Raw genomic sequence first — 27,809 nt, forward strand, 5'->3', positions numbered from 1 at the left:
TGCCGCCGCTTTTTTTTTTTTTTTTTCCTCGCTGCGCGTGAGTGTTATTTTTTTTTCCCCTCTCTTCACCAACTTCCTTCCTGCTCCAACTGCCAAAGCTGAGGCAGAGCGCTGACAGCAGAGGAGGACCCCGGCCGCAGACCGCTCCGCCGGTGAGTGCGAGGGGCGGCGGGGAGCCGGGCAGGCACAGCGCAGCGCCGCGCAACTCTGCGCCTTCGCCCCGGGGGCTGCCGCCGGCGCCCGGCCTTGCCCGGGGAGCCGGGCAGAGCCCTGCCTGCACCCGAGGGGGACGTCGGGCTCCGCGGGCGAAGGGGAGAAGGGGCAGGGGAAGGGAAGAGGCCCCCGCGGTCCCGGGCCGGCGGCGGGTGTATCCCTGCGGCGTGGTACCCAGCGCTCCCCGGGAAATGGGCGAACCTTCTGTCCCCGCACCCAGGGGCATGGGATGGGGAGGCCAGGGCTGGGGGCGCTGCTGAGTCTGGTGCGTTTCTCCCCCATCGCGGAAAATTACTTCCTCTCTGCTAAACCCGCTTCCTGGAGATAAGCCCTCGGCCAGGGGCTGGTTTGGAGAGGGGATGAGCAGACGGAGGGCAAGTAAAACGCTGCCCCTCTGACACCCCTTTTTGTGCCCTGTGGAGGCAAGGGGGGCCGAGGAGGTGCCTACCCTCCCCCTTGTCACTGTCCCCTCCTGCTGCAGGTGCGAGGGCAGCTGTCTACCCACGGCACAGGCAGAGCCCAGCTGCGACACTCACCTCTCGCCAAGGTGTGATTCCTTCTTTGCCTCCTGCAGCCATCTCTCTCTAACAGGGATCTGTAACCCTGCCCGTGCCCTCTTCCTGCTGTTCCATGGTTGCTGCCAGGCCTCGGGGGTTCAGGCTGCAAAAACACAAGAAAAATGTGTCAGGGCAAGACACCAATCACACAGAGTTGTCTTTGCAAATAGCAATATAGGGTTAATTTTATTAAGGCGCTCGGCCTCATTTTAGTGAGGCTCTTGGTCTGAATGGGGGGCTCCATATTGGCCCTTGGCCTGGGCAGTGGCACAAAAACTCAAGAACCCTGAAAGCAACATGGTGTCTCTGGGGAAGCAGTGGTGCCTGAGCTCAGGAATGTGTCCTAGCTTGCAGAGGGGAACAGCTCTGGAACTGGAGCAAGTAGGGGCAGGAGCTGCTGAGATGGGAGCTTTCCCCTTGGTCACCGCCTGCCTTGGAGTTTGGCAGGAAGGCAGCATCAGGTCCACAGCTTGCGGAAAAATGCCAGAACTTGGTCTGATCAGTGCCATCCTGTGAGCCAGAGGTTGTTCATCCCAGACAGCCTGGCTGGTTCTGTTCCCTGAAGGACCTTGCTGTTGGCATGGCAGGTTGTCTGTCCACCTTTCTGGGATGTTTTCAGAACCTAAAAGCACTCCCCCTCAATTAAGCCACCCCTGCGGGCTGGCAGGGACTCTCTCTGCAGCATGTGTGATGCAGAGGCGAGGTCTGAGGGATGAGGAGCAACCAGCTGATCCAGTCCTGACTCTGCCTTTTCTCTGCATGTGGACAGAGATGCCTCTTTCCATCTCCTGCGTCTCACTCTCTCCTGTGATAAACTACAAGAGGTGGATATGGGAGGATGGGGGCAGGCAGGCACCTCTGGTCTGTGCTTGTATTGGTGTCAGATGCAGCCTGGTATTGTGAGAGCTTAGGTCAGTGCTCAGACCTGCAGCTGGAGCCCAAGTGGAAGGCAAGCCTTGGCAGTGGCTCTAATCGCTAATCACAGCCTCCTGTGCTGAATGTGGAATGGCAGTGAGGGGATTGTGAGGCTTTCTAAGGTGACTGTTTCTGGGGCCACAGAGTGGTGGAGCGTGTGTAACTGCAGCTTTCAGGAGGGAGCTTTTGGTTTTCTTTCTTGTGAAAACAAGCCCATAGGCATTTCCTATGGTATTTGGGTACTTCACACTCCTAGGTCTGGGCATGAACTGAGCCAGGGTTAGTCAGCTGCTGGGACCTGTTTTTTTCCTATTTGTTTGGGTTGAGATTCCCTTTTATTTCCCATCTGCCCATTCTGTACCAGTTCCTCACTCACCACAAAATTGCAAAGTCATCTTGCAATGGCTATTTCCAGTTAGAATACCTGACTGAATCTTGTTTGTGTGCTGCTCACTCCTTCTCTATCCCTTTGCAACATGCCAATGTACCACTTCTTGACTATTTTTCTTCCCTGCACTGGAATTGCCCTGAGAAGTCTGCATACTACTCAGAATTGCCTGACACCACTTGCTGATTCACCTTGAACAGTTATTTTTTCTGGTGGTTGGCGGGGGGGGGGGATGTTTGGTTTTTTGGGGGTTTTTTGGGTTGTTTTTTTGTTTGGTTTGGGGTTTATTTGTGGGGGGGGATTGTCTGTTGGGTTTTGGTGGGAATTTTTTGTAGGGGTTTTTTTGGTGTTTCTTTTCTATTTTAATGAATGAAAAAGCTATCCCATTGGCTCCCAGTTTAACTTTTGGGAGCAGGGGCCACAGCTTCAGAAGAAGGACAAACAATTTGTTTGGGAAATTGCAAATAAGCAAGCAGAAGGGGTCTTTTTAGTAGGGACAGTCTCAAAGAAGCATAAGTGGAAGTGATCTGAATGATCTGTGTAGCTAGACAAAATCCTCTTGCTGACAAAGAACAAGGAATGGTTTGGCCATTGGTGACAACTGCCACAGTACCACGGCACTGGTCTGTTTTTCAGCCTTTTTCTGAAGAGTGGCAAGGTGGCTAGGACCATGTGGCTGGCTCCTCGAGCCCGGCAGCTGATTAAGGGGCACCTGACGCAGCATTGCTCACCTCTGCTGCCTGTCTCCTGTTCCCCCATCCCATGCTCTGGCTGCCCATTGGTTGATATTTCCCTGCTCTGGCTCCTGTTTGGGATGCCACCCAAGCAGTTTCGCTGCCCTCCTGCCGTTCAGCAGTGTGACCCAGCCCTGCTGCCTGCGGCTCCAGCTGTCTCCACTCCGAGAAGTACCACTGGAGCAGCACGGTGACACGTGGCTGTTCTGGGATCGCCATCGTGCTTTCTTCCTCAGTGGGAAGGAGTCCTGATGGGCGCCTGAGGTGAGCTGTTTGTGGGAGCACACGGAATGCCAGCAGATAGACTATGCTGCCCGCTTCCTTGAGAGCTTCAGCTGACTTGCTGATCTAAGGAAGTGGCTGTCAGGTACTTGATCTTTCTGTGAAATGTGGCTTTTAACCCATTATGAGAGGGTGAACAAAACATCTGTCCTTGGCTTTATTCATGTTTCTCTGTGCTCCAGTGTGTGGCAGTGGCTCTTTGTGTGAGATAGCCAGCGAGCACTAAAGCCTTGTACGAAGCCTTGTAATTGCAGGGTTGCCGGCCACAACTGTGCTGCAGAGTGGCTGTAAATCACTCTGGTTTCAGCCTCTGCTCCTGCACCTCCTTCCTGGGAGGGAAGAATGGTGTAGGTCTGCGTGTGCGCGTGGTGCCTGCAGGGAGAGAGGAGCGGGGGTAGAGGGGGATTGTGCTTGAGCCAGAATATCAGCACAGCGGTGTCTGGATTGCAGCCGATCCCGTCGCCATTTGCCCGCAGGAAGCCTGCTGCCTTCAGCACTGGGTGGGTGCCTGCCTGTCAGGGGACTGAGCCACGCTGCGCCCAGGTGAGTGCCCCTGGGGACACTGCTCCCATCCACAGCAATCTCACTGACTGCCCCCTCCTCTGTCACCCAGAGCAAGTGACCATGACTGAGAAGACGCAAGAACCTCATGTGGAGGACGACGATGATGAGCTGGACGGGAAACTCAATTACAAACCTCCTCCTCAGAAAACACTGCAGGAGCTGCAAGAGTTGGACAAGGATGATGAGAGTCTTGCTAAATACAAGAAGTCCCTGCTGGGAGATGGACCTGTGGTAGTAGGTAGGCTGGGGCACACTGATGATAGGGAGGGACTGGGAAGATATACTGCAACAGTGTGCTGTGGGGATGAGGTGAGGTTGCTTCAAAGAAGAGTGATCTTGTCTGACCAGGGACATGCACTGCTTGTGCTGGAGGACTGGGGACTGAGCAGGTGGAAAGTTGCTCATAAAGAAGCACAGAAGATGCTCTGAGTGTTAGGAGTTAGGAAGATTACTGGGGTGTGCTGGCATCAGAAAAGGAAAAAGGACGCATGGTAGGAGATGTATGGGTCTTGGAGGACTTCTGAGGAGTTAGGAATATGAAGGGGTCAGCCTATGCTGAAAGGTGGTCTTTTTACTGAGAATTATCTTAAGAAGGAAGTTTTCTGTGGTGAAAAGACCACCTCTAGGTATTGTGATGGAGGCCAGAGGGATCTATGTGGAAAGACTGGGTAGACATGTGGTCCTATTGTGCTAAGGAAGCCTGGCATTACTGGGTGTTTCATGAAATGCAGTTTCTTTGTGGCAAGGCATCCCTTGTTTCTTCAGTGTCATTCCCCGCCAACTGCATTAATTAATTTTACAAGCTGACAGCTTCCCCCTGACTTTTCCTACCTGCAGACCCAACAGCTCCCAATGTGGTGGTCACCCGACTCACTCTGGTGTGTGACTCTGCTCCAGGACCCATCACTATGGACCTTACAGGTAGGCACAGGCTCTGCCCTTGTTCACAACGGGGAACAAGCAAAGGCCCTGGCATGCTCCATGTTAAAAGAGAGTTTGTCCTGGGGATGCTACAGTGGGTTTTAGAGAAACTCTGAAGTCATCTTAGCCTGGTTTCTTATTTTAAGGTATACACTTATGAATAAAAAAGAGGGAGATGTAACAGTGGAAAATACCTTTCTTTTTCTTCATCTAGACTGCTCTAGGAGCTATCTCTGCTTGCTTCCTTTCAATGAGACTTCATGAGCACAAGGGATGTGCATGCATTAGGCTGTATTGAAACGTCAGAATCGAGCAATACTGCAGTTCCGGCCCCTGGGGACATGGGGAGAGAACCTTATATGGGCTTTTCTGTGGAGAGAGGAAGCTGGGCCTGGAGAGGCAGAGAAGCTTCCTGTTTGCCCAAAACCATGCAGAGCCCTGCAGGGCCCAGGCAGCCTTTTGAGTTGGGCAGGAGCTGTGAAACACGCTCCTGTCATGGCATGGCTGGGGCATACACACACTCCTGCATATGCTCAGCAACAAGTCTTTGCATAAACACCATTATGTATATGTGCTTAGATCTGTGTTTAGGCATTATCTTCTGTGGGCACAGATATATACAGATACCCAGGAATTTCTGTGTATTTTGGTCGCACAACACAATCTTACACAGACATCTGTGTACTCATTTTACAGGTGTCATCCTTTGAAGGGATGCTCACCTCTGACAGCAGCCCCCATCTTCCCCCTGTACCTGATCTCTCCTCGCTGTGACATCTCTAGCTAACAGCTTGATCCTCTCCTTGCAGGTGACCTCGAAGCACTCAAGAAAGAGACCTTTGTATTAAAGGAAGGGGTGGAATACAGAGTTAAGATCCACTTCAGAGTGAGTTGTTTTCCTTCCAGTTCCTTCTTATCAGTTGCTAAGGCCAGTTAGTGGCAGTCTATCATTTAACTAGAGCCAAGCAGCATGCCAAAAGCTGAACATTTGCAAAGCTCTCCTAGCTTCAGGTGTTGCTCTACCCAACAAGGGATGAGATATTTCCAGGAAATCGTTTCTGCTTGCTCACTGCTTGGAGGAAGTTGGTTTCTGTTTCTCACACTGATAAACAAGAAGTGGTTTAAAAGCGAGATGGGTAGTTTTGGCTGAGTTTGGTTTTGCTTTTTAGCCGCTGGAAAATCTTTACTTCACACTAAGTGGAAATTAACAGAGAGGAGAAAAGAAGAAAGAATGGCTATTCATGAAGTACTGATTCAGTCAGTATTACTGGGTTTCATGTACACATTAAAAAAAATGTAGCATTTGGCTGAAGATACCTGAATTCTTCAGGTCGTGATATATCCAGATGGGCTCGTTTCTCCCTCAGTCCCATTAATCAGTGTGTCAGCCATTTCTTCTGTTTACAGCTAAAAATGAAACTTGGCCATGCTGCAGTGTGGCATCCAGCACTGATCTGATCATCTCTAGAAGTGCTTGCTTCAAAGCTGGGCTTGGAAGAGAAGGCAAAAAGGGAAGAAAGATAATTCTCCTGAGACAGATGAGGGCAGAGTTCTGTAGAGCAGTTCCCTTTTTCTCTGAGGCTTGCTGTCTCAGAGATGAATATCCCCTGATGCTCTCCCCCAAGACACCTCCAGGTCTCTTTTGTGCTGTGAAATAGTTCCATCTGTATCTGTGTCTTGTTGACCAGAGATACCTGAAGCCAGACAGGTTATTCTAACTCCTTGCATCAGTTCCATGGCTGGTAACAGCTCGTACTGTGTGAATTCAACCCTGGGAAGTAAAAGGATCTGTCCTTCCTGTTTTCAGATTGAGTAGTGTGCAATGTGAGAAGGCAGTGTATGCTGGAGGAGAGCAGCAGTGGTTACATCCAAGCTTCCATGGGAAAAGATTCTGAAAACTGTCTTTCTCTCTTTTGAGAAGAAACTTGCCAGCTCCCCGTGGCGCTTAGAGGGCCGCTGGAAGTGACCCACTCATTGGGGCTGAAGGGATGACTCTAGTTAACCATGTATGGTTTCCAATATGAAAATTATTAAACAGGAACTTCCTGCTTCACTATTCTTTGTCCTCACCAGCATGTCTTGAGAATCTTACTGATGTGCTTCAGTCAGCTTCAAAGTTGGGTTAGGGATGGGGAAGTGCAGGAGATGCACTGAGGATGCTAAAGGTCTCCAGGTATGGAGACATCTCTATGGAGATGTTGTTTTAGGGACCTGTACAATGTGCCCTGTGCTGAGGCTCCTTTGTGTAGGGATCCAAGATGGGTAAGGGAGGGGGGAAATCATCAGGTACAGAACCAAAACTCTTCTCTTAACACTTCTGGTTATTTCCTGCAGGTAAACAGGGACATTGTGTCAGGACTGAAATATGTGCAGCACACCTACCGGACAGGGGTGAAGGGTGAGTAAGAGCCCTGCATGCCCTGCACAGCACTGCTCCTGTCTGTGTGCTCCCTCTTCTTGAAGAAGTGTTCCTGCAGCTCTGGACTGGGACAGAGGCTCCCTTGGTCCCAAGTCCCGCCCTATACTAACACTCAGGAGATGACTTCTCAGCAGAATGCATAAACCTGCTTCACCCAGAACAGCAGTTTCTTGTCTTGTGCAAACTTGGTATGAGCCAGCTCTGGTATCTGTATGCTACACCACTGTCTGCAGCAACAAAGTCCACAGAAACTCTGCTTAGACAGTGCTTGCCATAGATTGCCTCTCCATACAGCGCTCTTCTCCTCCCCTCCACCCCCTGTGCTCAGCCTGTGTGGAGCTTCCCACTCTCTGAAAGCTCTTCAGAAGTACTTGGTAAAATTCAGACCTGCTCTATGAAGCTTCCCATTGTATGCAGGGCCCTGTATTTGCCCGTGGGTTCTCCCCAGGGCTGCTCTGCTTGGACAAGGCAGAGGAAAGCCTCATTTTGCACACACGCACGCCCCACATGCATTTGCGTGCAACCACCTCTGAGGCTTCAGCATCCTGCTCACACACATAACTGGTGTCTTCTCACCAGTAAACAGAAGTAGTGGGAAATCAAAGTGGATCTTGAACCATGTGCTCAGTGTACTCACACTCTTCTAGCAGCTAGAATGTTCAGTTTCCTCCCAACTTTACCTCAAACCAGAACAAGCACATACATGTGAGAGTGTACAAACTGAGTTGTGTGTTCACCTTCCCATCCATCCATGTTTTCCTTCCAGCTGTCCTTATGCTTCACTAACCCACTTTTCCCACTGATTCTGCTCCCCTTTGTTGACGTGGACTGTTCCTTTCTCCCTCATCTCCTTTCTGCTCTTTTGCTCATGGCTCTTACCCTTATCATTCCCCATCTGAGGGGCTTATTCCCTGTGGGTTGTTTTCTCCTAGTGGACAAAGCCACATTCATGGTTGGCAGCTATGGGCCACGGCCAGAGGAGTATGAGTTCCTGACACCTATTGAAGAGGCTCCTAAGGGTATGCTGGCTCGAGGCACCTATCACAACAAATCCTTCTTCACGGATGATGACAAGCACGACCATCTCACCTGGGAGTGGAACCTGTCCATCAAGAAGGAATGGACAGAATGAGTTCACCCTGTTTGCCTTCCCCCTTCCTATCCCCTTGCCTCCTGCACCAGTCTTCAGGTGGGTCATGCCCACCACTGCTCCTTCCTTCCAGCATGGCTGGCCACAGCCCTGGCAGCCCATTCATATGACCTTTCTGTGGGTGCTGGGGCTCTGTGCCAGCCTTGGTCGATGCACAGCCCTGCAGGCGACCTTTGCTGCTGCTTCTGATACACTGAAAACAACCCAACCATTCTCACTACCGCCCCATCAGGACACCATGATGGGTTAAACTGGGAAGTATCTCCTCCCTCTCCCCCAGTACTTCCTCCTGTTGTCTCCATCTCTCCTGTACCAACTCCAGTCCTGGAAGTGCCTTTTCGAGGAAACAAGATCACTTGGCAGGGGCAGACTTGTCCCTGGAAAATCCCTATCTTGAGTTACAATTGCCATGTGCTCTGACTCATTGTAAAGGGTTATTTACCTCCCATGATGGTCTCCTGGTCTGTATCTGGTCCCTTCCCTGTTAAAATCCATCCTTGTGCAGACAAAGCCAGTCAGGGGGAATGCAGCTAGACGCCGTAACAAGATTTCAGTGTCTGAGAATAAAACCAGTTTCTTTCTTCTTTTCTGCCTGAGTGTCACATTCTTTTCTAGAGCATGTTTCTCAGTGATGTGTATGTGAAGAATGCATTATGGGAAGACTTAAGAGCATATTTCAGCAGGGAAATGGCCCTCCTTCCAAACATCAGCCTTACTCTGTAAGCTAATTATTTCAGAGCTGTTTCCTTCAGGGATTTCATGAATCTTTTGAAGCCCAAAGTCTGGGCTGTTTTGGGGGTAGACTCCAGGGATAGCCCCTACCTCTCATACCAGATGGCAACTGAACGAGGCAGCGAGCTATAACATTCCCTTCTCATGTTTAACACTTGCTGTAGCAGCTGTCCCCCAGAGATAATGGGAGAGTTGCATGCCTTCGTGTCTAGCCTGCTGGCCAAGCACAAGAAAACATCGGCCTCTGGGATCCAGCACCTAGAGAGGGGTGTTCTTAACCTAGCTGGGGTGTCTGGTCACAGAGGTGCAGGGCAGCTGCCATGTCCAGGGCTGTGGGTGAGAACACACCACTGGCAGTGTTGGTGCAGCTCTCCAAGGCTGATTCCTGCATGGCAGGGAGGGGCTTTCTGCAGCTAGGCAGTTATCTCAGGAGCTGAAGGCTTTACCCTGGGCCAGCTGCTCCCTTCCCACTGCCTCAAAGAGGTTGTGGTTCCCCCAGGAGCTGACGTGTCTCTTACCGAGGAGAGGACTGGAGCAGGGTGGCATGGTGAGGAGAAGGCAAGCTGGTACCATGGGCACATCCGTCTTCCCAAGCCTCTTTGTTATCCTGCTTGCCAGATGCTGCCCATCAGGGTGTGTTGGAGGGAATGACTCTGCATCCCACAGTAAGTGAGCTTTCTTCCTGCCTTGGGGAAAGTCTGGGTCTGCTGCAGGGAGTCCTTCTTATCCAAGGTATGCTGCACGAACATTGTGTTGAGCTTGCAGGAGAGGTGTGCGGGTGAGTTTGTCAGGTTAGGATGCTTGTGTGTGTTGGGGGGATCCTCTTTGAGCTGCTCCTTGTGTACAGTCTGCCCAACCCTGACCTTTGCTCTGCAGGCACAGCCAGCACCACAGAGAAACCTATCCTGTTAAACGACATTGCAGATGCCGAAGCCTTCGTCAGCGGTGCAGAGGTGGCAGTCATTGGATTCTTCCAGGTCTGTTCACAGCACCTCCCCTCTGCCAGTTGTGAACTCTGTCCCACCTTGATGACAGCATGAGGCTTGATGTGGTGCAACCACCTGCCAAAGGCAGCTGTAGTCCCAAAAGGTGCTGGGGCTGTGACAGGCATGTGGAGGGATTGGGTGATGGGTCACAGAGGGAACACAGGGAATTTGGTCTGTGCATAGGAAAGGAGACGGAGCAAGGAAGGAAGATGAAGGAGGTTGTAGGAGCCCTGGAGCAGGAGAGAGGGAAATGCTGCAGGGGATAAAACAAAGAAATGTGCAGAGTAGAGAAGCAGTGTTCGTGAGGGTGAGTGGGAACATCAGTTATTTGCTGTAGTCAGCAAAGACAGAGTAAGGCACTGCCTGTGTGATAAGGCCAAGTCTCAGGGAGAAGTGATAGTACAGGTCTGCTGAAGTCCAAGAGGGTTTGGGCTCAGGCTGCAGCCTCTTTGTAGGGAAGGGAGGATGTAGGCATGGTTTCTGTCTCACTTCTTTGTTCCTCAGAGTAGATATCCTTGAGATCTGTCTCTTTTAATCTAAACTCCACTGAATTCAAAGGTGAGTGACAGATACGAGTCCCTTGCCACCCCCCCCCCCCAAATGGCATGAGTATTTTTCCTCAGAAAATAAAAGAAAAATATTTATTGAGCTACAGCACTGTAAAACAGAGGCCTCTTAACAGGATCCTTATTACTTTTGAGGTCCCCAAGTTGCACCTTTTTTCATGTTTTCTTCGAGTTCTGTTCTGCTCTTCTCCTGTCTGCACACTGCCTCACTGTCAGGGAAGGCTTCAGGCTTTCAAAAACAGGTCCTTCTGCAAGCACCTTCGTCCTCCTGCCCTGGGGCTGGAGGGGAGTCCAGGGAGGGCATCGTGCCCTTAGTGTAGGGCAGTGGCATCTCACAGCCCACCACAGAGTGAGGACTGATGGTGCTGCCTGTGCATTGTGGGCAGCAACAAGTCTGTGAGCACAGGAGCCTTATGCCCCAGGGGCCTTGTGATCACTGATCACAGAGCTGCCTGCAGGCAATTGGAGCTTCTTGCAGCGCTAAAGCTGTGCAAAGCAGGCAGGCAATCTGCACACGCAGAATGAAAGTGCAGAGACGCCTCCTTCCCCGAGGGTTGCTGGCTGGGCTTGCGGCAGAGCTGTGCCCAGAGCCTCCTCCCGAGCTACAGCAGGGACACGGCTCCTTTTGTCTTGTGCCACGGTGACTTCCCTCTGCAGGACCGCATTCTTCGGAGGCAGACAGGAGGCTGCTGCCGTGCAGCCCCAGCTGCCAGGAGCACGAGGCAGCAGCCAGCAACATCTCGGGCATTCAGTGCCTGAAGCATGACAGGGCTGCATTTGAGCAGTAGATAGAGACATATATGTGCCATGAAGGCTTGGCTCTCGGCCTGAAAGTGAATTTATCCAAATAAAGTCCATGTTCTCCGCTCGCCATAAATTATTTCTCTGCTGCAGCCTTTCAGTTCACTGCAGTACGTGCCTCGGCAAGCTTCCCGTATAATGAGCCCGGCCTCCCTGACTGGAACAGCATGCCGTGATGGAAACACAGCACACTGCTCCAGAAACCCCGCGTCTCTGAGAAAAGGGCCGTGCTCAGCCTGATTAAACCCCAGGTCTCTCAGGAATGCTCCAAAACTCCGCAAGATTATTCCCACCCTAGGCTTTAGCGCTCTCACCAGACCAATGTTGATGCACTGGCATTTCCAAAACAGGCCATGAGAGATGTTTTTCTTAGGAACGAACAAAAAAATTTGTTTTCCATTCTCTCTGGGCTCACAAACAGCTGAGCTGACAGTTCAAACTAAAAAGAAAACAAACCAATTCCAAGGAGAGACCATGTCTGAGAATTGTATCAATAAATACAAAGTATCAAAAATACATCACTGAAAAGTTGGGAATGGGAATAGCAAGGAATGCTTTAATACAGGCAAAGGCTAGTAATAGCTAATGCTCTCTGCAGGAAAGAAAATAGACCTCAAAATACTGAGAAATTGCATATTTCTATCCTTTGATATACCTGAATTAGCTTCTTTTTACAGGATGTACCTAAGATATCCTTTTAATAGGAACTACGGTACTGATAATGCAAGGTGTTCGAAATTATAACCCCCTGACTCTAGAACCAAGATTAGCTTTAAAATTGTGATGTTTACATATATATTTTATAAACACACACTCAGATATACATGCACACACGCACACACAGATATTTTATAAATATATATGTATATTTCAATGTGCTACAGCTCAGTTCTGGGTTTGTCGCCCCGGTTCCGAGTGCCCAGGGGCTGGGCACGGCGCCGGCGGGTTCCCGGATCCCGGGGCAGCCCGTGCGCGCAGCCGGGAGCCGAGCGGCCGGCAGGTGTCGCGCCCGCGCCGCCCGCTGTCGGTGCCGGTGTCGGTGTCGGGGCCGGGGCCGGTGTCGGTGTCGGTACCGCGGCCCCGTCCGGGCTCGGCCCCTCATCCGCTCGGCCGCTGACCGTCCCTCCTCTGCCTCCGCAGGACCCGCAGAGCCCCGAAGCGGAGCAGTTTCGCCTGGCGGCCGCACGGATCCCGGAGGTGCCCTTCGGCCTGAGCAGCAGCAGCGCCGTCCTGTCCCACTACGGCGCCTCGGCGAACACCGTCGCGCTGTTCCGCAGGGTGCGTGGCACCAGGGCAGCGCCCTCCCGGGAACACGCTGCCGGGCAGAACCCTGCCTCTCCAGCATCAGGGTCTGGTTCCGGGTCCCCCAGAGGGCTGCGGTGGGTGGGAGAGGGTCTTGGACGAGTGCATTCAGCGGTAAAAAGCATAAAATGCATCTCTCCTTAGGGCGAGCCAAAATTAGGGTTGTCGTTGGCAGACGGACTGCCTGTCCTCCTCAAAGTACATCCCTCTTCCTGCCCCAAAGAGGGCTTTTTTCCTTTTCACTTGCAGAGTGCTTGTCCCTGAGACATGGAGCGTTAATTACATCTGGTAACATTCTCTTATTAACGCGTTTGCCCTATGGATTTGGTTCAGCAGCCAGTGCCCTGCAAAGAGCAATGCCCGTGTTTCTACATGAGCTTGGCATTAACTTGGATGGGGTTTCTGTGGTTTTGGAAAGTGTTCTGAGACACATGAAAAGCATCTAGAGTCCATGTTACAATGGATCAACACAGCAGGCTTGATATCAAAACTTGTGAAGTGTCACTTAGGCAGGCAAAGCTGTCTTCTAGGGTACAAAACTTTTCCATCACAACAGAAAACAGATTCAGACTAGGTCTCTGCAGTTAAGAGGTGCTGTGCCACCCTACGTTGTGGTTTGCAGACTCATTTCCTAAATATGCTTTAGGCATTAGAAATCATGCTTTGGAGTTTCTTAGGGATGGATGCTATCCTAGGTCAAATCTCTGTTGACTCTAAGTGCGAGTAGCCTCAGTGTAGCCTCAATGAAGCTATATTTGCTGAAATTTAAGATGATGATACTGGGAGGAGCCATGTACTAGCTCAAAAGTACCAAGAAAAGCTAAGAGCAAGTATTCTACTAGTTACATCAAATTCCCCATGTTGCCCCTTCTCACACGAGCATGGCAGTTGAAAACTGAAAAGGCAGATGTGTCTGAAGAGGAACAGGGCCCCAAGCAGCACAAGATGTCCTAAAAGCCAGTGAAGTGTTGTGACACCAGACCTCTAAGTGCTTGAGGTGGGGAGAAATAGATACCCACTACATGATCTAGGGAAACTAAATATGGCAGCTTGGCCAAGTTCTAGATACAGCTTGTACAGAGATTAGGCAAAGACAGTTTGTTCTCTTTTTTCCCCTCATCATTTGCTGCACCATGTTTACCACTGATGTTATCCAAATAATTAAAAAAGAATGATCTAAGAGTGAGCAATAGGTAGGTAGGTCATTTTATTTAACCTTTTCTTTGCTAAATGTTGCAATTTTAAGCAATACCCATTTCAATTTTGGTTCTTAGTCATTGTGGTTTTCTTCCAAAAAAAATTGAAAAGATCCTTTGTTTTTGCACTGTGGTGGATAGTAGGGATGACTGCCCTGGGAGAGAGTTTGATAAAAGAAAGTGTTTGAATTGTTGGAATTATTCTTATATTGAATATTCTTTGTTTGGAGTCAAGTTTTTGCAGCTGAACTCTTGTTTAATATTGGGGGAAAAAAAAAAAAACCAACCAAAAACCAAAAAACAACCAACCAAAAAAGCCCCAAAACAACAAACCAGCCAAGAAAACAATACATTAGTCAGATTGAAATATGGTTGACAATTCACTAGTCTGATTGTCAGTTTTTCTTAAATTACCAGACACATTATTTTTCCTTTCATCCAGTGCTGAATAATGTGTAGGAGTAAGAGGTCAGAGATAAAAAGGAATTTTGAAAGAACGAATACAGGAACTTGGAATCAAATACTCATTTGAAGGATACAAAAATGAATAACCAGGACAGAAGTGAATCAGAGGCATAAATTAATTTTTTTCTTTGCCTTTGCAGTGTGTGAAGCACTTACAGTGCTCAGAAGTTTAAGCCATAATTGCAGTAGTAGGAGGGACTGTGTCAACTGGTGAGACTTCTTTGTATATAGAGGAAAGAAACTGATTTATTCTAGTAAGAAATCCTGATAGACCTAAAAGGAACATAATTAACAGATGCTAACAACCTAATTATATAGAGTGATAAAGACATTTTGACTAGAATTTCAACTATTAAATGCAGGCTATTTTCCAGCCTTATTTTCTTAAAAACATAAATGTTGTGTGCAGATTCAAGATGTTATTATCCCCAGATGGAAATAAGATGCTTCCATCCATAGAGCCCTATGAAAGTACAGAGAGGACTTTCTGTAGCATCTAGGCTGCTTTAGATTGGTTCCCAAAGCCTGTCTGATCTCACCTGCCCAGGCGTTCCGCTGTCCTGATCTTATTTACTTGAGCAGAGCTGCCCTTTCATGTTATGCAGGAGGAAAATCTGTGAGAGGAATCAGGCCACACAGTCTGAAAAGCACCAGCCTGTGTTGTCAGACAGGGCGGGTGACCTTGCCAATGACCACAGAACAGCAAAAATGACTTTAGATGTCTGCACACCACTGGAAAAACTAACACAAGAACTTTCAGATGTTGCCCAGATGCAGAGAATAAAATCTGAGGTGTGCATGTGGATTGCTCCTCAGCCCCAAGAACCTCATTCAACACGTGTATCAATGCCTTTCAAATTCCAAACTTTGATCCAACTTCATGTCAGAGACTGCTGTCCCCATAGCTTAACTCAGTCACATCCTGTGGTGGTACTCCACAGGAACTCTGCAGTTAAACTCTGGTGTTCTGCTATCATTCCATGGTTGCCTGTTTTTTTCTGTTTATCAGGTCATGAAAATCTCAATAAAACCACATCATTTCGAGGGGATGAAGTGTGGGGAGATGTGTGGCAGGATGGATTTTCTTCTAAAGCTGAAATATGCTGAGCTTAATTTTTTTTTTCTTTTTCTTTTTTTTTTTTTTTTCCTTGCTGTACTGGAAGAAAAATCCTCTTTTTATTGGAGAGATTTCCTGCTTGCACAATGTTTCCAGGAATTCCATACTGGGTGATGCCAATGTTTATTACTTGTAAAAGAAACAGAATAAGCAGATGAAGATTTTTAAAAGGAACATAAAGTATTGATGTGAGGAGGTAGACTATTTAGTGACCTCTCTCCACAATGCTTATGCAATGTTTGTTCAGCTAATTCTCCCTGTCTCCAGTGCATGGAGAGCTGATAGTGTAGGGATGTCTGGAGTCCTAAGAGATTTCTCTTATACCATGAGTTTGCCTTGTCCTTGGGAGGCTGGAGAAGGCTGGGAGATCCTTATCTCAAAGTGCAGGCAGGTCCTTGTAGGTTCTAGACCTCCAGAAGTGGTGATGGGAAGAGGTGGGGATTGTGTAGTGGGGGAGAGAGGATGGTGGTGTCCCAGAGAGTGGGTGTCTCTGTGAATGACTGCAATCAGTGCCTCTGAAGAGGTGCTGAGAGGAGGGGACAGCTGTGACTGTAGGTGTCTTTGCCTGTCTCCAGGTAGACAGTGACCGGCGGGATCTGGATATGAACAACAGAGATGTTGATGCCGAGAAGCTGACTCGCTTCGTTCGGATGAACGAGCTCCGCCTGGTGACAGAGTACAACCCTGTGGTAATTACCAACTCCCTGCCGTCCTCACCCTTGAGCTGGGCTGCCTTCTCATGGTATCCTCTGGCCCCACTTTGCATATCCAGATGTGTGTGAGGGTTGGAGCAATGGTGTAGATGGGATTGAGGAGGCCACACAGCTCTTCACTGCTGCACCACACATGGACTGGAAGCAGATTTGCTGGGGCATGAATGTGGTGGGAGAGAAAGGGACTAATTGCAGTTCCTTTGGCTTTCCAGTAAATTTGAGATGTTGAGGGGCAGAGAACTCAATTTCTTACTACTCTGCACGCAGTACTGCTTCCTCCCATGGACATTTTCCATGTTGTGCCATGTCTACAGAGGCAGCTCAGCCAGAATGCCCTCTCTTTAACAAGCCTTGAGAGACATGGAAGCTCAAATGATCTGCTCTCCGAAGGCAGGCTTTTCTGCATCACTCAGCATATAGGGCTTGATTGTAAGCCCACCTATTTGAATGCATATTCAAGAATGAGTTGGGAACTTCCCAAGCAAAATCTTTCCCATCCCTTCCATCATTCCTCCAGAATTCATCAGTTCAACACCACCACCACCACCAAAACAAACAAACTAACCACACCCAAAATCAGGCTTAGAATGCTTCCATGTTGGCCACCTTCATTGGCTCACCCATCTGACTGGCAGTGTCAGGGTCCCTGCCTTCCTCCCTGCTGTAGAGGCTGACCAAGGATTTAGGTTCCTCTGAAACCTCAGCAGTTCCCTGACCTCATTGCTGTGGAGTCAGTAGGTCTTAGAAGCCCCAGTTGCTGCAAGGCTGAGACTTTATCACCGCTGATGGGGTATTTTATGGCCTTCTGGATAGCTGTAACAGTGCTCACCAGGTTCAGCTTATATCAGGGAAGAATGGCCCAACCTGTTTCAGAGCTATACCTTTTCAAGATAAACTCAAGGATTTTCTAAGAGAACCGATGCATTCATTCAGTTCAGTTGCAACCCACCAGTAGGAGAGTATTTTGTTTTAAAATTTAGCATTTTTTTTCCGCAATGAAATATGGTAGGATTTTTTTTCTGTAGCACCCTCTGCTCAAACAAACAAACAAACAAACAAAACTCAAAAAAACCACAACAAAAAAACCCCAAAAAACACCCCAAAAACCCCACCCCCACACACAAAAAACCCCCACAAACCAAAACTGCCCCCCCTCCAAAAAAAAAGGTTTATGTTTTTTCATCTTCAAAAGGGAAAAATACATTTTGAAATAACAAAATATTTCTGCTATATCCTGCCCCACTGGCCCAACAACCCTTTAAGAACATCCAAGTCACATCGGCAGGGATGATATTCTTATCTTTGTAATTTCCCAGACCTTCTGAAAGCTTGGAGCCCCTATTAATCCTTTTACAATTCAGGGGACAATGTCTCTTTCTTTATGCATTTCTGCTGATGCTTTGGGTTCTCACTGCATGGTGTCCTGTTTGGCACCCAGGCTGTCTCCCTGACTGAAAATTCCTCAGCTATTCAGCTGGCCCCTCCACCCTGACTGTCAGTACAGATGTTGTTACAGTTTTTTTCCCAGATGCTCTGGAGCTCTGTCAAGGTGCTGCAATTAACAGTGCCTCCTGCAGTCCCTGGCCCAAAGCCCTTCCAGCTTCCCTAAGGTAGCTTGGTTTTTCATAAATATTTATTCCCAGTACATATGCTGTTTGCATCCAAAAATGCTGCAGGTCAGCAGATAGTGGGGTCACATGGCTTGCACCAAGTGCTGCCAAGAGTTTCTCTCCCTATCCTGGGGCCCTTACTGTTCCTCCGACATACTTTAGGAATATTTAGGCAATGTTTACCCTGTGGATTTTTCAGGAGAATCAGATGTATCCAGCCCTGCTGATGAGCTCTGCTGATTGCTCTTACAGAAGGTTGTGTGGACAAGCACACTTTTGTGTGGAGCTGCTGGAGGAACCGCTGCTCCCGCCTTGTCTGCTCTCACCCCAGCCCGGTCAAGGGGCTTGGTGCTGGCTGGCTTCACCCTCACCTTCAGCTTCATCCTCTCCCATAAGTGTTGGGAAAGATGAGAAAGGAAAAGCTTACAGATATGATTATCTGGCAAGAGATTATAAAAATATAAAACCTATAGTGAAATAGAAATCACCATCTTCTTGCCAGGTTTGAGATGTAGGCATGGTAGATGTAGGCAGATGTAGATGTAGGCAGAAAGACAGTGATTAGCTGAAGATGAGTGATAGCAAACAAAGGGACCCAAGGGGGTAGCCCCACCAAGGTATCGGGGAAAATATAGAGAAGAAAGTACCCTTTTGAGTTTAGAATACAGAGGGATATGGTAATTTAGCAGTTCTCGTTCTCATAGACTATATGCAAAGTCGGTAGGTTTTGTATCTCACGCTGGTTCGTAAATTAGAATACTCAACAGAAAAGGAGATTCAATGTATTGTAACAAGGACCTCGCTCTCTTACCTCTCTTATCTCTTACCTCTTACCCTCTTGCCCCTGGCTCTCTCTCTCTTTGGGGCACCCCTTCAGCCGAGGCTGGTGGGTGAAGGCCAGGCCCTTTTACCCACGACCCTTGCAATAAAACCACATGTTCTAAAAGCGTCTCAGGTCTCCAGAGAACCCTCTCCCGACCGTCAGTGGATGCTCCCACACATGAGCTCCTCCAAAGTTTTCCAGCTTAGCTTCCTAACCACTCTACTGTCCCCTGCCTCAGCTGCACACCATCAGAAAAGTGAAGGGATACAAAATTTCTAATAAACATTAAGCTAACAGCAGAGTCCCGCCTGCCAAAAGCTAGATGTTCTGTTTTTCAGGGCGCTTGCCAGCATGCACTGCCTGACCCCTTTCTTGTTACTCCTGGAGCATGTGGAAACTTTCTGCTCCCGTTGGTGAGGAGCTGCACAGTCTGTGCCTCTGTGGTTTCGGTGGCACTAGGGAGGCTGCAGGTCTGGCCCCACTACTGTTTGATTTGAGGGAGAGGCTGCAGGCCTGCAGGAAGCAAGCGGAAGGAGAAGTGAGATGACGAGTGAGCGAGTTCATGGAGATGGTGCTGTGGCTTCTTGGGCAGTGCCAACCCTGGTTCCTCACAGAGGGCCAGTGTGTAGTGCCCGCTTGGCCCTTGTCCAGGGTCTTCTCTCACTGTGGGACAGCAGAGCCAATTTTAACCCTCGGCACACAGGAGTGTCCAGGCCATCAGGTTTCTGAAACTGTGGACTGATCCCCATCCTACATACAGTGTAACACTAAGGAAAGAAAATAAAGACAAGCACCAACCTTGACACCACAAATCCTTCCCAGTTTCTTGCTCATATTTCAGACAGGTGCTGGACCTCAGCAGTTTAGGACACCCTTACATTCAGTGTTTGCTGGCCTTGCTCTTCACATCCTTGCTCTAGTCTTCAGCTTCCTGTATTCTGCCCTAATCCTACTCCTCTTACCTAGTCACAACTACCTTAAGGGCAATGATGGACCTTTGTGGTCTTCAGACTCTTATCTGGGGAATATGCAAAGCCAGGAGGTTAAGGGCTTCTGCAAAGAACCCAGATTGGATTCCCCCTGCTTTAAAGAAATCTGTCCTGCTTGTGATGCTGATTTGCAAAGAAACCACAGCTGATCCATGTGGACTTATGTCCCTCTGACACTGCATTCAATGCCAATTGAGTGTTCTCAATCTCCTTGCCCATGTTTCTCCCTCTGTTCTGGGCAGACAGCAATAGGTGTGATGCAGAGCTCACTCCAGTTTAACCTCCTCCTGATCACAGACAAGATGTCTCCAAAGCACCCCGAGCGAATGCGCAAGTTTCGGACAGCGGCAGAGCTCTACAAGGGGAAGGTAAGAACAAACAGAGAGAAAGAGGGGGCTGTTAGGGAGGAAAAATCCCCAGTGATTTTTGCCATGAATGGGGAGGCTATAATCTCCTCTGTGAATTATTTGAGCAAAGGTTAAGTAGCAGGAAAAGAGGATTATCTGGATAATTAAATGAAGGGGTTGGTTCTGTTCACCTTCTGCCAGTTTGACACCTCGCTGGGAAAATACCCTCTGAATCCTGCTAGTCTGCTCTCTTGGTGAAACATCGTGTACTTTGATGCTTTTAGTCCAGATTTGTTCCCTTGTGCTGGGAGATGACACACAGCTGCTGCACTTCAGTCTGGCAACAGTTGTGCCCCACTGATATGAGAGGTGAATTTGTATCTATAGCTTGCAGGACACCAAGGAGTCTTGTATAAGTGACCAGATAGGAAACAATGTCAGTGCTTCTTAACCCTTAGACTTCTGAAAATGGCTGTTTTAAAGGAGCTGCAAATTTGTTGCTTAGTTTTCTCACACTAAGGTGATGAGATAGATGAGGTGTTTCAGAGAAATTTTGCCTGAATCCCATTCCTCTGGGAACAGAGCTCCCAGTAAATCATCATATTTTATGTCTGCTTCTCTGCCAGCAGCTGGATTACAGTAGAATTTGTGTCCAAGGAACAGAGGAATGAATTTGCAAGCAAAGAAGGATTGGGAGCAACAGGAAGGCGTTTGTGGCAAGGGAGAATGGCAGATGGGAGGGGGCAGAATATCACAGAAATGGGGAAGGATGAACTGAGAGGCATAAAGAGGTCTTCCTCTAAAAAGCGTGGAGCTGGAAAGATTTGGGATCTGATAGCTAGAATATCTGTATGCATCTGGTTTTGGTAATAAAGGAAGAGATTAGGAATCAAGTATACCCTCACCTTCAAATTCAGGGACCACCTCAGAACCATGGAATCTCAAAAGTCTTGAGACTTGCTTATGGCAGGACTATTTTGGAACCTTTACATCTTTCCTAACCATTGGCAAGATACTAGGCAGAAACTATGCATCAAAATCAAAACATCTCTTCAAAAATGTTTTGCCTTGATGAATATGTAGTTTAAAAACTAATTTTCCTGTAGAATTCCATTTATCTATTGTGAGATGTGTATTGAAGTGACACCACTGTTATCCATGAGAAGCAGAGCCTGATACAGGTCTCCACCTAGCACCTATTTCTTCTAACACAATGCTGTTTAGCATCATCATCCTTTGCTGATGCAGCTGCATCTAGTTTTCATGTGACTTGCCTAGATCTGAGAAAATGGCTATAATTTTCCTAGAAAAACTTCACAAAACATTGGATAAAATATTGTACTGAAGTTCAGACAAGTTATGAATTCTCAGCAAGCCAAATCTAGGGGTTTTTATTTAAACAGGCAGGTTTCCAACTGAATCACTCTACAAGTTTGCCAGAGAAAAATATAAACATTAAAGATGTGGGGATTTGACTAATTATTTCCACTTTACTGCTGTGGTATTTGAGGACACAGAGATTAAGTGACTTAGAGTCTAATAAGTTGTTTTTCCCGAAGGAGTGGCACTCTGAGAAGTAAATTGTGTTTTGGATTGCTCTCCTAGAAAGCATCAAGAGAGTGCTAGGATCCCTCTGTTTGAATTTTAGATCTGGATAGTAAGGAGTAAGCAGAATGATAAGCCCACTTAGGCTTGACTCCATTGCTCTGTCATATAGAAAGTCCTGAATTAGTCTGGGTATCAGTGGCAGCCACTGCATGACATCGTGACAATCCCTGCTTACTAATCCCTTCACACTGCTTTCCTATGTGAAGTTATGTGTTCTTGGAACCACCAAGTTAATTGAGGTTTGCTTCAAAATAAGTATTTATTAGATTTTGCCTTTTAGCGGCTTGCAGATTGTCTGAATCTGCAAGATTCTTGACTTGAATTTTGTTCGGGATCACCAGTGGGTAATTCTTGTCCTGTGGGATGGTGGTGAAAGGCTTGTTTGTGCTGAGGGGTTAGTGTTACCAGTGGTTTGAGAAAGGAATCATTGCTGCACAGTAGAGAGATGTTCAGCTCCCTGTACATGCATGTACCACTGCACCCAGCACTGCTTTACAGTGGCTGCAGAGTGCCAGAACAGAGTGGGGATACTTGGTGTGTGTTGCACCATTCCTACAAGCCAGTGCAGAACAGAAACAGAGTCTTGAAAGGGTTCCCAAGCAGGAGAAGGGGTACAGATCCTGTCACACATCTCTGCTGCACGCTGATGGAAGAGCAGTCCTTGTCATTGTCATCACCAGTGGGAGGGGAAAGAAAAACTTGTTACTTGGATGGAGAGATGAAGAGGAACTGCTGCTGTTGCTGCTGAGTGACTGACCCCAAAGCGTGAAGAAAAACCATAGAATTTTGGAATAACTTAGGTTGGAAAACACCCCTGAGATGGTGGAGTCCAACCATTAATGGATCATGAGGAAGTGACTCACCTGCCAGTTTCTGGATTATGGTCCTTTCACCGTTGGTTTATAATATTTTCACTTTCCCTGAGGGGCAGCTGAGATTTTCACTTGGAGGATCCATGAGGCAGGATGGTGAGAACTTTTATTTGAAAACAGTCTGAACTGCACCTGGAGCAACAGTGAGTGCCTGGAGGCAGTCTAGCTTTTTCTAGATTTTATTGTGGAACCTGAGCACTATAAAATGTTGGAGAGGAAAATGCAAATTGTAGATGATGCTAAACCAGCAGAAGCTGACAGCAATAAGAAAAAAAATATGGTAGCTTTCTAGCACACTTTGAGAAACAATTGTGGGTGGATAACAGTAAACAGAGTTTGGAGCACTGCAGCTGCAGGAGGAAATCCACCAGCCTTCTTGGATCTTTAATCAAATATGTGCTTATTTGAGAAAGTACTGCCAAGAGTCCAGGCAAGGAAAGGAAATGCACTGGAAAGGAGATGTCAGGGTTTGCATTGCTGAGCCAAACTAGAATAGTCATATTCAGTTTTCTTCCCACAGTATCAGAGTATAACATGATAATTACAGCTGGTGTAACACATGGATGTTTGCAGAAGTCTCAGCAAGGTGATGTTGGGAATAACAAAAGCAGCTTTTGTTGCAGCTGACATAATTTGTTTCCAATGTCAAAATTATTTAGGTAGGGATGTTTGTAAACTCCCTTTTAATTTAGATGTAGGTCCATTTAGATATGCATTCTGAGAAACTCCTAGTGTCCTTCAGGAGTTCCATGGAAATGTAAAGATGATGGCCTTTCTCTTGCAGACATTGCAGTCATTCATGCAATTTTTATTCTTCTTGTCAGACACTGATGGCTCCAGAACTGAGAGAGATAATATTAGAGACGCCTCTTTTAGCCATAAACAGAGGAGTCTGTAAATATGGACTTCTTATGTCACTTAATAGATATCTGCAGTAGTTGTTTTTGTAGCTGTCTTTTTTTAAAAATCATGAGTGATATTTTTGTTTTGCTTTCTGTACTATGATGTAAGAAATTACTCAAACATCAGAATTTGATATTTTTGCTTATACAAAACAGTGGACTGCAGCTCTGTGAAGTTCAAAGTCAAACACTGGATATAAAGCTTGATCATCCTTTCTGTTTGTCTTTGTTAGAGGAAATACTAAACAATGTCAAATTGGTTTCTATCATTGCAGTGTTATTTCCAATTAACTTTAATTCCTTGGGCAATAACATCCTTCCATATCTTAGTATCTACCAGGAACTCGATGTTCTAAAAGCATTGGGCTAGGAATCAAGTTGTCAAGGCACCAAGAAAGCACCAGTGTACAAAACTTACGGAAGGCAGTTTATTGCAAGTGATAGCGCACAGATAATATCATGTGTGAAGGGGACATTTTGTGTCAGGGGTTTCTCATTCGTGCAGGATATCCTTCACTGCCTGATGCAGCAGATCTCTGAACACAGGCGAGAAGATTGCTACAAAAAAAAAAAAATTCATGGAAATAATCTCCGAATTTAAACCACCCAACCAGCTATTGTGCAGGATAGTATGAAATGGAAAATGAACTTTCTGTTTGGGATGGAACTAGCTGATCTCTAGCAGTGACATTAGAGTTGCCATTATAAGTGGGATTTGGTTTTGGTGAATTGTAGCTTTGGTAGGTCATCTGAGTAAAGGTTTTAGTCTCTTTTCAGCACCGAAAGAGAAAGACAGGCATGTGTTTCCTTCCTTTCTAAAATAGGTGGAATAAAGTACCAGTTTATTAAAGTACTGTTTATTGTAGAGGTTACGTAGATGACTGGCTGAGACATGACTAGGATCTGGACGGCAGAGGTTAGGCAATGTGAATCCTGCCTCATGGTCAATATAATTTTCTATGATTACTGCATTAGTTCTTTATGACTGGAGCTGACTAGGAATCTCAGAACAAAATAAATTCCTCATGAGAAAATGCCAGTTCCATGAGATGGCATCTGTCTTGGAAATGTGCCAACTGAGAAAACTTCTTGGTTTTCAGCTGCTGTGGAGATCAGACTTACAGTGCTTGTGGCCTCTGGGCCAACACATCCTACCTTCTGCCCCACAGGCATGACCTTGAGACCACACAGGCCCTGGCAGGACTCCTGGAGCACAACCAGCACAGGGTGCATGGTGGGCCCTTCTGCTGAAAGAGGGCCCATCCCATGTCACCGACCTCCCAGGAATGCATCATTCTCAGAGGCATTAAGATGTCTTCTTCTGAGCTACAGTGGCCAAATGCAATTGCTCTCTTTCCTCTATTCTTTGAATATAGGGAGAGAAGGAAACTTTGCTGTACTTTGCCATGCTGCAACCCTGTGAGCCAAATGGGAGTCATTAGAGAAATCCAAGTCAGTAACTGTGAATGATGATATCTCAGCCTTTCTAGCTGAGGGGTCAGTTTGTGTGTTTCTGTTTGCTCCTGTGAAGAAGAAGGCATTTGGGGTTCTAAGCCTCAGCATTTTTACTGTTTTATTCTTACTCTCTTCTTGGTATTCATGGATAAAATATGTACAGCTTTTAAGTTTTGGGTGTTTTAGCACAGTGTGAAAACTTGATGAAGTGAAGAATATTGACTAACATTTATTCATATTACCATTTTAAAATGCTATTAATCTGTTTTAAAGGTGGTGAATATTTTGTATAGGAAGTGATGCAACTTTTTTTTTTTTAATTTTAATGATTTCTTCTTTAACATTTGATTTAAAAAATATTGTTGTCTACTCATTCTCTTATAGAGAAAGCAAAAAGCTGTTGAATACAGCATGAAAATGCAGTACCATTTACTGTACTGACACTCTGAAAGTGCTTCCCTCCAACACTGGCCTCTATTCCTAGCTTTCTAGTAGAAAAGAGAGCCCTAAAACATTATATATTGCTGTTCCATCTGAAAGCCTCTGAGATCATGTCTCTAGATATGTGAACCTTAAATATGTGACCTTCTTCTAGCTTGGTGTTTTATCCAGCAAAAAGATAAATTAGGCACTCTGGGAGAAGTACTCCACAACCTGTCTGCTCACTGGCTTTTTGCTCTTGGGGCACAGTTGACTTTTGAAAGAAAAATTACAAATGGTGAATATCACATATCCAGTGAAAGTGCTGTTCCTGTTTTTGTATTTCACTAGAAAACTGAAGTTAAACCTCACAGCAGCCTAACTATCCCTCCTTCCCATAGGCTGTTGCCTAGGAAAGTTTTCAGATATATTTGTTTTTTATAGAATGGAAATTTAATAAGTGAAGAATTTAGGATTTATTTTTAGAGAAGAAAACAAATTTGGAACTAACTTGAGTGTTCTTCATTGAAAAGAAAGAAAAACATAAGTCACAGCCTGGGAACTGGACACATAATATTTGCATTACGTTGCTTCTTTTTTTTTAAACGCTTCTTTACTTGTGTAAGTGAAGCCATAGCCTTGTCCATAGGCACATTGAATATGCTAGGCCCAGCAGATTGCACAGGGTAAAAAGAAGATAAAATAACACATGCTAGCTGGGTGTTTATTTCATTGACTTGGATATCATCTACTTTTTAGTGTAAAAAGGGTCTTGCATGGATGTAAGCATCTTATCCAAATAACATGCAAGTAAATGATTCCATTTCTTTGACATTTGCTGTTAAGATAAAAGACATCTTGTTTCCTTATCTATTAAGAGAATAGAAGTGGAGACTGCCTTCCTGTCATTCTGTAGATATATATTTAAAGGAGGTGAAAGAAGACATTTTGTTTGGTAGCATAAGTCTGACTTGATAAAATACAGACAAATGCATTGCACGGAGCTGCTAGATAGTGGCCTATCTAGCCCAATAAAGGAAAGTGTTGTCCTAACAGAGTATGGATGATTTTCTCCAACTCTTTATAAAAATATCACTATCAATCTTCATATGATCACTATCTGGGGACCTGTTCTCTGTCTCAGCTTCTGTTTTTCTCAAATTTTCTTTCCTATTTCCATCATAGATTCTCTTTATCCTGTTAGACAGCAATTTGAAGACCAATGAACGAGTATTGTCATACTTCCAACTGAAGAAGTCCCAGCTGCCGTCTCTGGCTATATTCCACACACCAGATGATGAGCATGTTGTGATGAAGGTGGATGACATCTCCATTGAGCAAGTACAGGACTTCTGTAATAATTTTCTACAAAGAATGCAAAAGGTAAAGGGGGTCCCGATGCTGTTGTTTACCAGGCTCTTGAAGATGACTTCAGTTCCTTGAACTCCTCCCCATCCCTGTCACTTTCTCTTTCATGTACATTTCCACCTGAATATCAGAGAAGATTAGATTTAGGGCAGAGCAGAGATGGATGTCTTTGCAGAGCCTCTTTCTTCACGGACCTCTGCCTTCTAGTCTACAGCAAGAATAATTCACTGATATCTGCAGCTGTATGAAGGTCTCTGTGAAGCATCTATCTTTTGGGAAGCAGCAAGGGAGACAAAGTGAAGCGTGCTTTTGGATGCTGAGAAGGGAGGTGGTGGATGGCAGCCTATGACAGCAGATTAGAGAAACAATGGCATGGGTAGGAATTAAAACTATCAGGAAGACTACAGAACAAAATGTACAGATAGGGCCTTAGGACTCTATGAGAGGTCTCTGCTGGGAGAGGCACAATTAAATCTCCATGCTCATTCAGTGTTAAAAGTTGTCTCTGTCAAAATTCATTCTCCTGTAGCACAGGGTCTTTTGTGTTGTGTGATGGAAATTAGATAGGGTAGTGACATAGACAGCAAAGGGAGGTATTCGAGTCACTTTGTTTTCTTTATCCCTATGCTGAGAAACCAAGTAATGTCAAAGCTGATTTCACACCTCTAATGTCTTTTAGAAAGAAGACAAATCTGAAGACAAGCCCCTCAATGAAGAACTTTGATTCTTTCCCAGCCAAGAGGATGACTGTAGCCAGTCTGTTTCTGATGTATGAAGAGTTCACTCTGCCCTACAGCTCAGCAATTCCTGAGCCAAGTCAGTCGTGGATTCCCATCATCATTCTATGTACATACATGCTGTCTGACCTCTCCAGGAATCTCTTTTCTCTTATTTCTTCTCATTTGTTGGCTCCAGATCTCTTTTTTTCAGTACTTCAGGACCTCTGGTATTGCCCTACGATGTCTTTCCATGCTACTCTGTTGGAGCAAAGGATGTCATAGTGAAATGGCAATATTGGAGGTAAAGCTAGTAGTTCCCAGAGATCTGTTTCCCTCATTCTTTTGGGTTTTGGTGCTATGCTAGGATCCACTGTCAGCCTTTCCTGATACTACAAACAGATTTGTTGCTTGATATAATATGAAATCTTCCCTTTATTTTACTAAATAAAGCAGTAAGTCAATGGACTGATTTTTTATGCAAGTGCTATTTCCCACTCCCCGTGTCTTTCACTTAAGCACAGAGTATCTGTATTTATGAGTGTCTAAGCTCAAAAAACCTACTTTCTCTGAGTTTAACCAATACAATGCCTAACCAGTCAGGCTCGTTGCTAAGAATCTTTCCCTATGGAAATGGACCCATTGTCAGTAGATATTTCCACCAGGATAGGAGATATC

The 27,809-nt window shown here is 46.5% G+C and overlaps 2 protein-coding genes across 5 annotated transcripts; both read left to right on the forward strand.

Moving 5' to 3' along the window:
* The first annotated feature begins 37 nt into the window (after positions 1 to 37).
* On the forward strand, positions 38 to 8,727 carry ARHGDIB (Rho GDP dissociation inhibitor beta). 3 transcript variants are annotated; one of them, XM_066319399.1, is made up of 6 exons: positions 38 to 152; positions 3,703 to 3,891; positions 4,491 to 4,574; positions 5,384 to 5,460; positions 6,909 to 6,972; positions 7,926 to 8,727. In XM_066319399.1, exons 2-6 carry the CDS (start codon positions 3,714 to 3,716, stop codon positions 8,123 to 8,125), a joined length of 603 nt encoding a protein of 200 aa, XP_066175496.1. In that variant the 5' UTR covers positions 38 to 152; positions 3,703 to 3,713; the 3' UTR covers positions 8,126 to 8,727. The 3 variants fall into 3 exon arrangements, with proteins under 3 accessions (XP_066175496.1, XP_066175495.1, XP_066175497.1); XM_066319398.1 differs by lacking the exon at positions 38 to 152 and adding an exon at positions 3,235 to 3,632; XM_066319400.1 differs by lacking the exon at positions 38 to 152 and adding an exon at positions 3,235 to 3,589.
* A 61-nt stretch (positions 8,728 to 8,788) lies between these two features.
* Positions 8,789 to 27,599, forward strand: ERP27 (endoplasmic reticulum protein 27). 2 transcript variants are annotated; one of them, XM_066319396.1, is made up of 8 exons: positions 8,789 to 8,862; positions 9,375 to 9,540; positions 9,752 to 9,852; positions 12,369 to 12,506; positions 15,884 to 15,997; positions 19,686 to 19,811; positions 26,233 to 26,430; positions 27,095 to 27,599. In XM_066319396.1, exons 1-8 carry the CDS (start codon positions 8,797 to 8,799, stop codon positions 27,137 to 27,139), a joined length of 954 nt encoding a protein of 317 aa, XP_066175493.1. In that variant the 5' UTR covers positions 8,789 to 8,796; the 3' UTR covers positions 27,140 to 27,599. The 2 variants fall into 2 exon arrangements, with proteins under 2 accessions (XP_066175493.1, XP_066175494.1); XM_066319397.1 differs by lacking the exon at positions 8,789 to 8,862 and having other exon boundaries at positions 8,972 to 9,540.
* The last annotated feature ends 210 nt before the right edge of the window (positions 27,600 to 27,809 follow it).

The sequence above is a fragment of the Sylvia atricapilla genome, chromosome 5, assembly GCF_009819655.1.
Source record: "Sylvia atricapilla isolate bSylAtr1 chromosome 5, bSylAtr1.pri, whole genome shotgun sequence".
NCBI classification, from domain to species: Eukaryota; Metazoa; Chordata; class Aves; order Passeriformes; family Sylviidae; genus Sylvia; species Sylvia atricapilla.

Coding starts and splice junctions, on each gene's coding strand:
- ARHGDIB (XM_066319399.1), top strand. CDS start 3,714: ATGACTGAGAAGACGCAAGAACCTCATGTGGAGGACGACGATGATGAG. Junction 3,892..4,490: donor AGATGGACCTGTGGTAGTAG/GTAGGCTGGGGC, acceptor TCCTACCTGCAG/ACCCAACAGCTCCCAATGTG. Junction 6,973..7,925: donor CTACCGGACAGGGGTGAAGG/GTGAGTAAGAGC, acceptor GTTTTCTCCTAG/TGGACAAAGCCACATTCATG.
- ERP27 (XM_066319396.1), top strand. CDS start 8,797: ATGGGAAGACTTAAGAGCATATTTCAGCAGGGAAATGGCCCTCCTTCC. Junction 9,853..12,368: donor CAGTCATTGGATTCTTCCAG/GTCTGTTCACAG, acceptor CTGCCTCCGCAG/GACCCGCAGAGCCCCGAAGC. Junction 19,812..26,232: donor CAGAGCTCTACAAGGGGAAG/GTAAGAACAAAC, acceptor TTTCCATCATAG/ATTCTCTTTATCCTGTTAGA.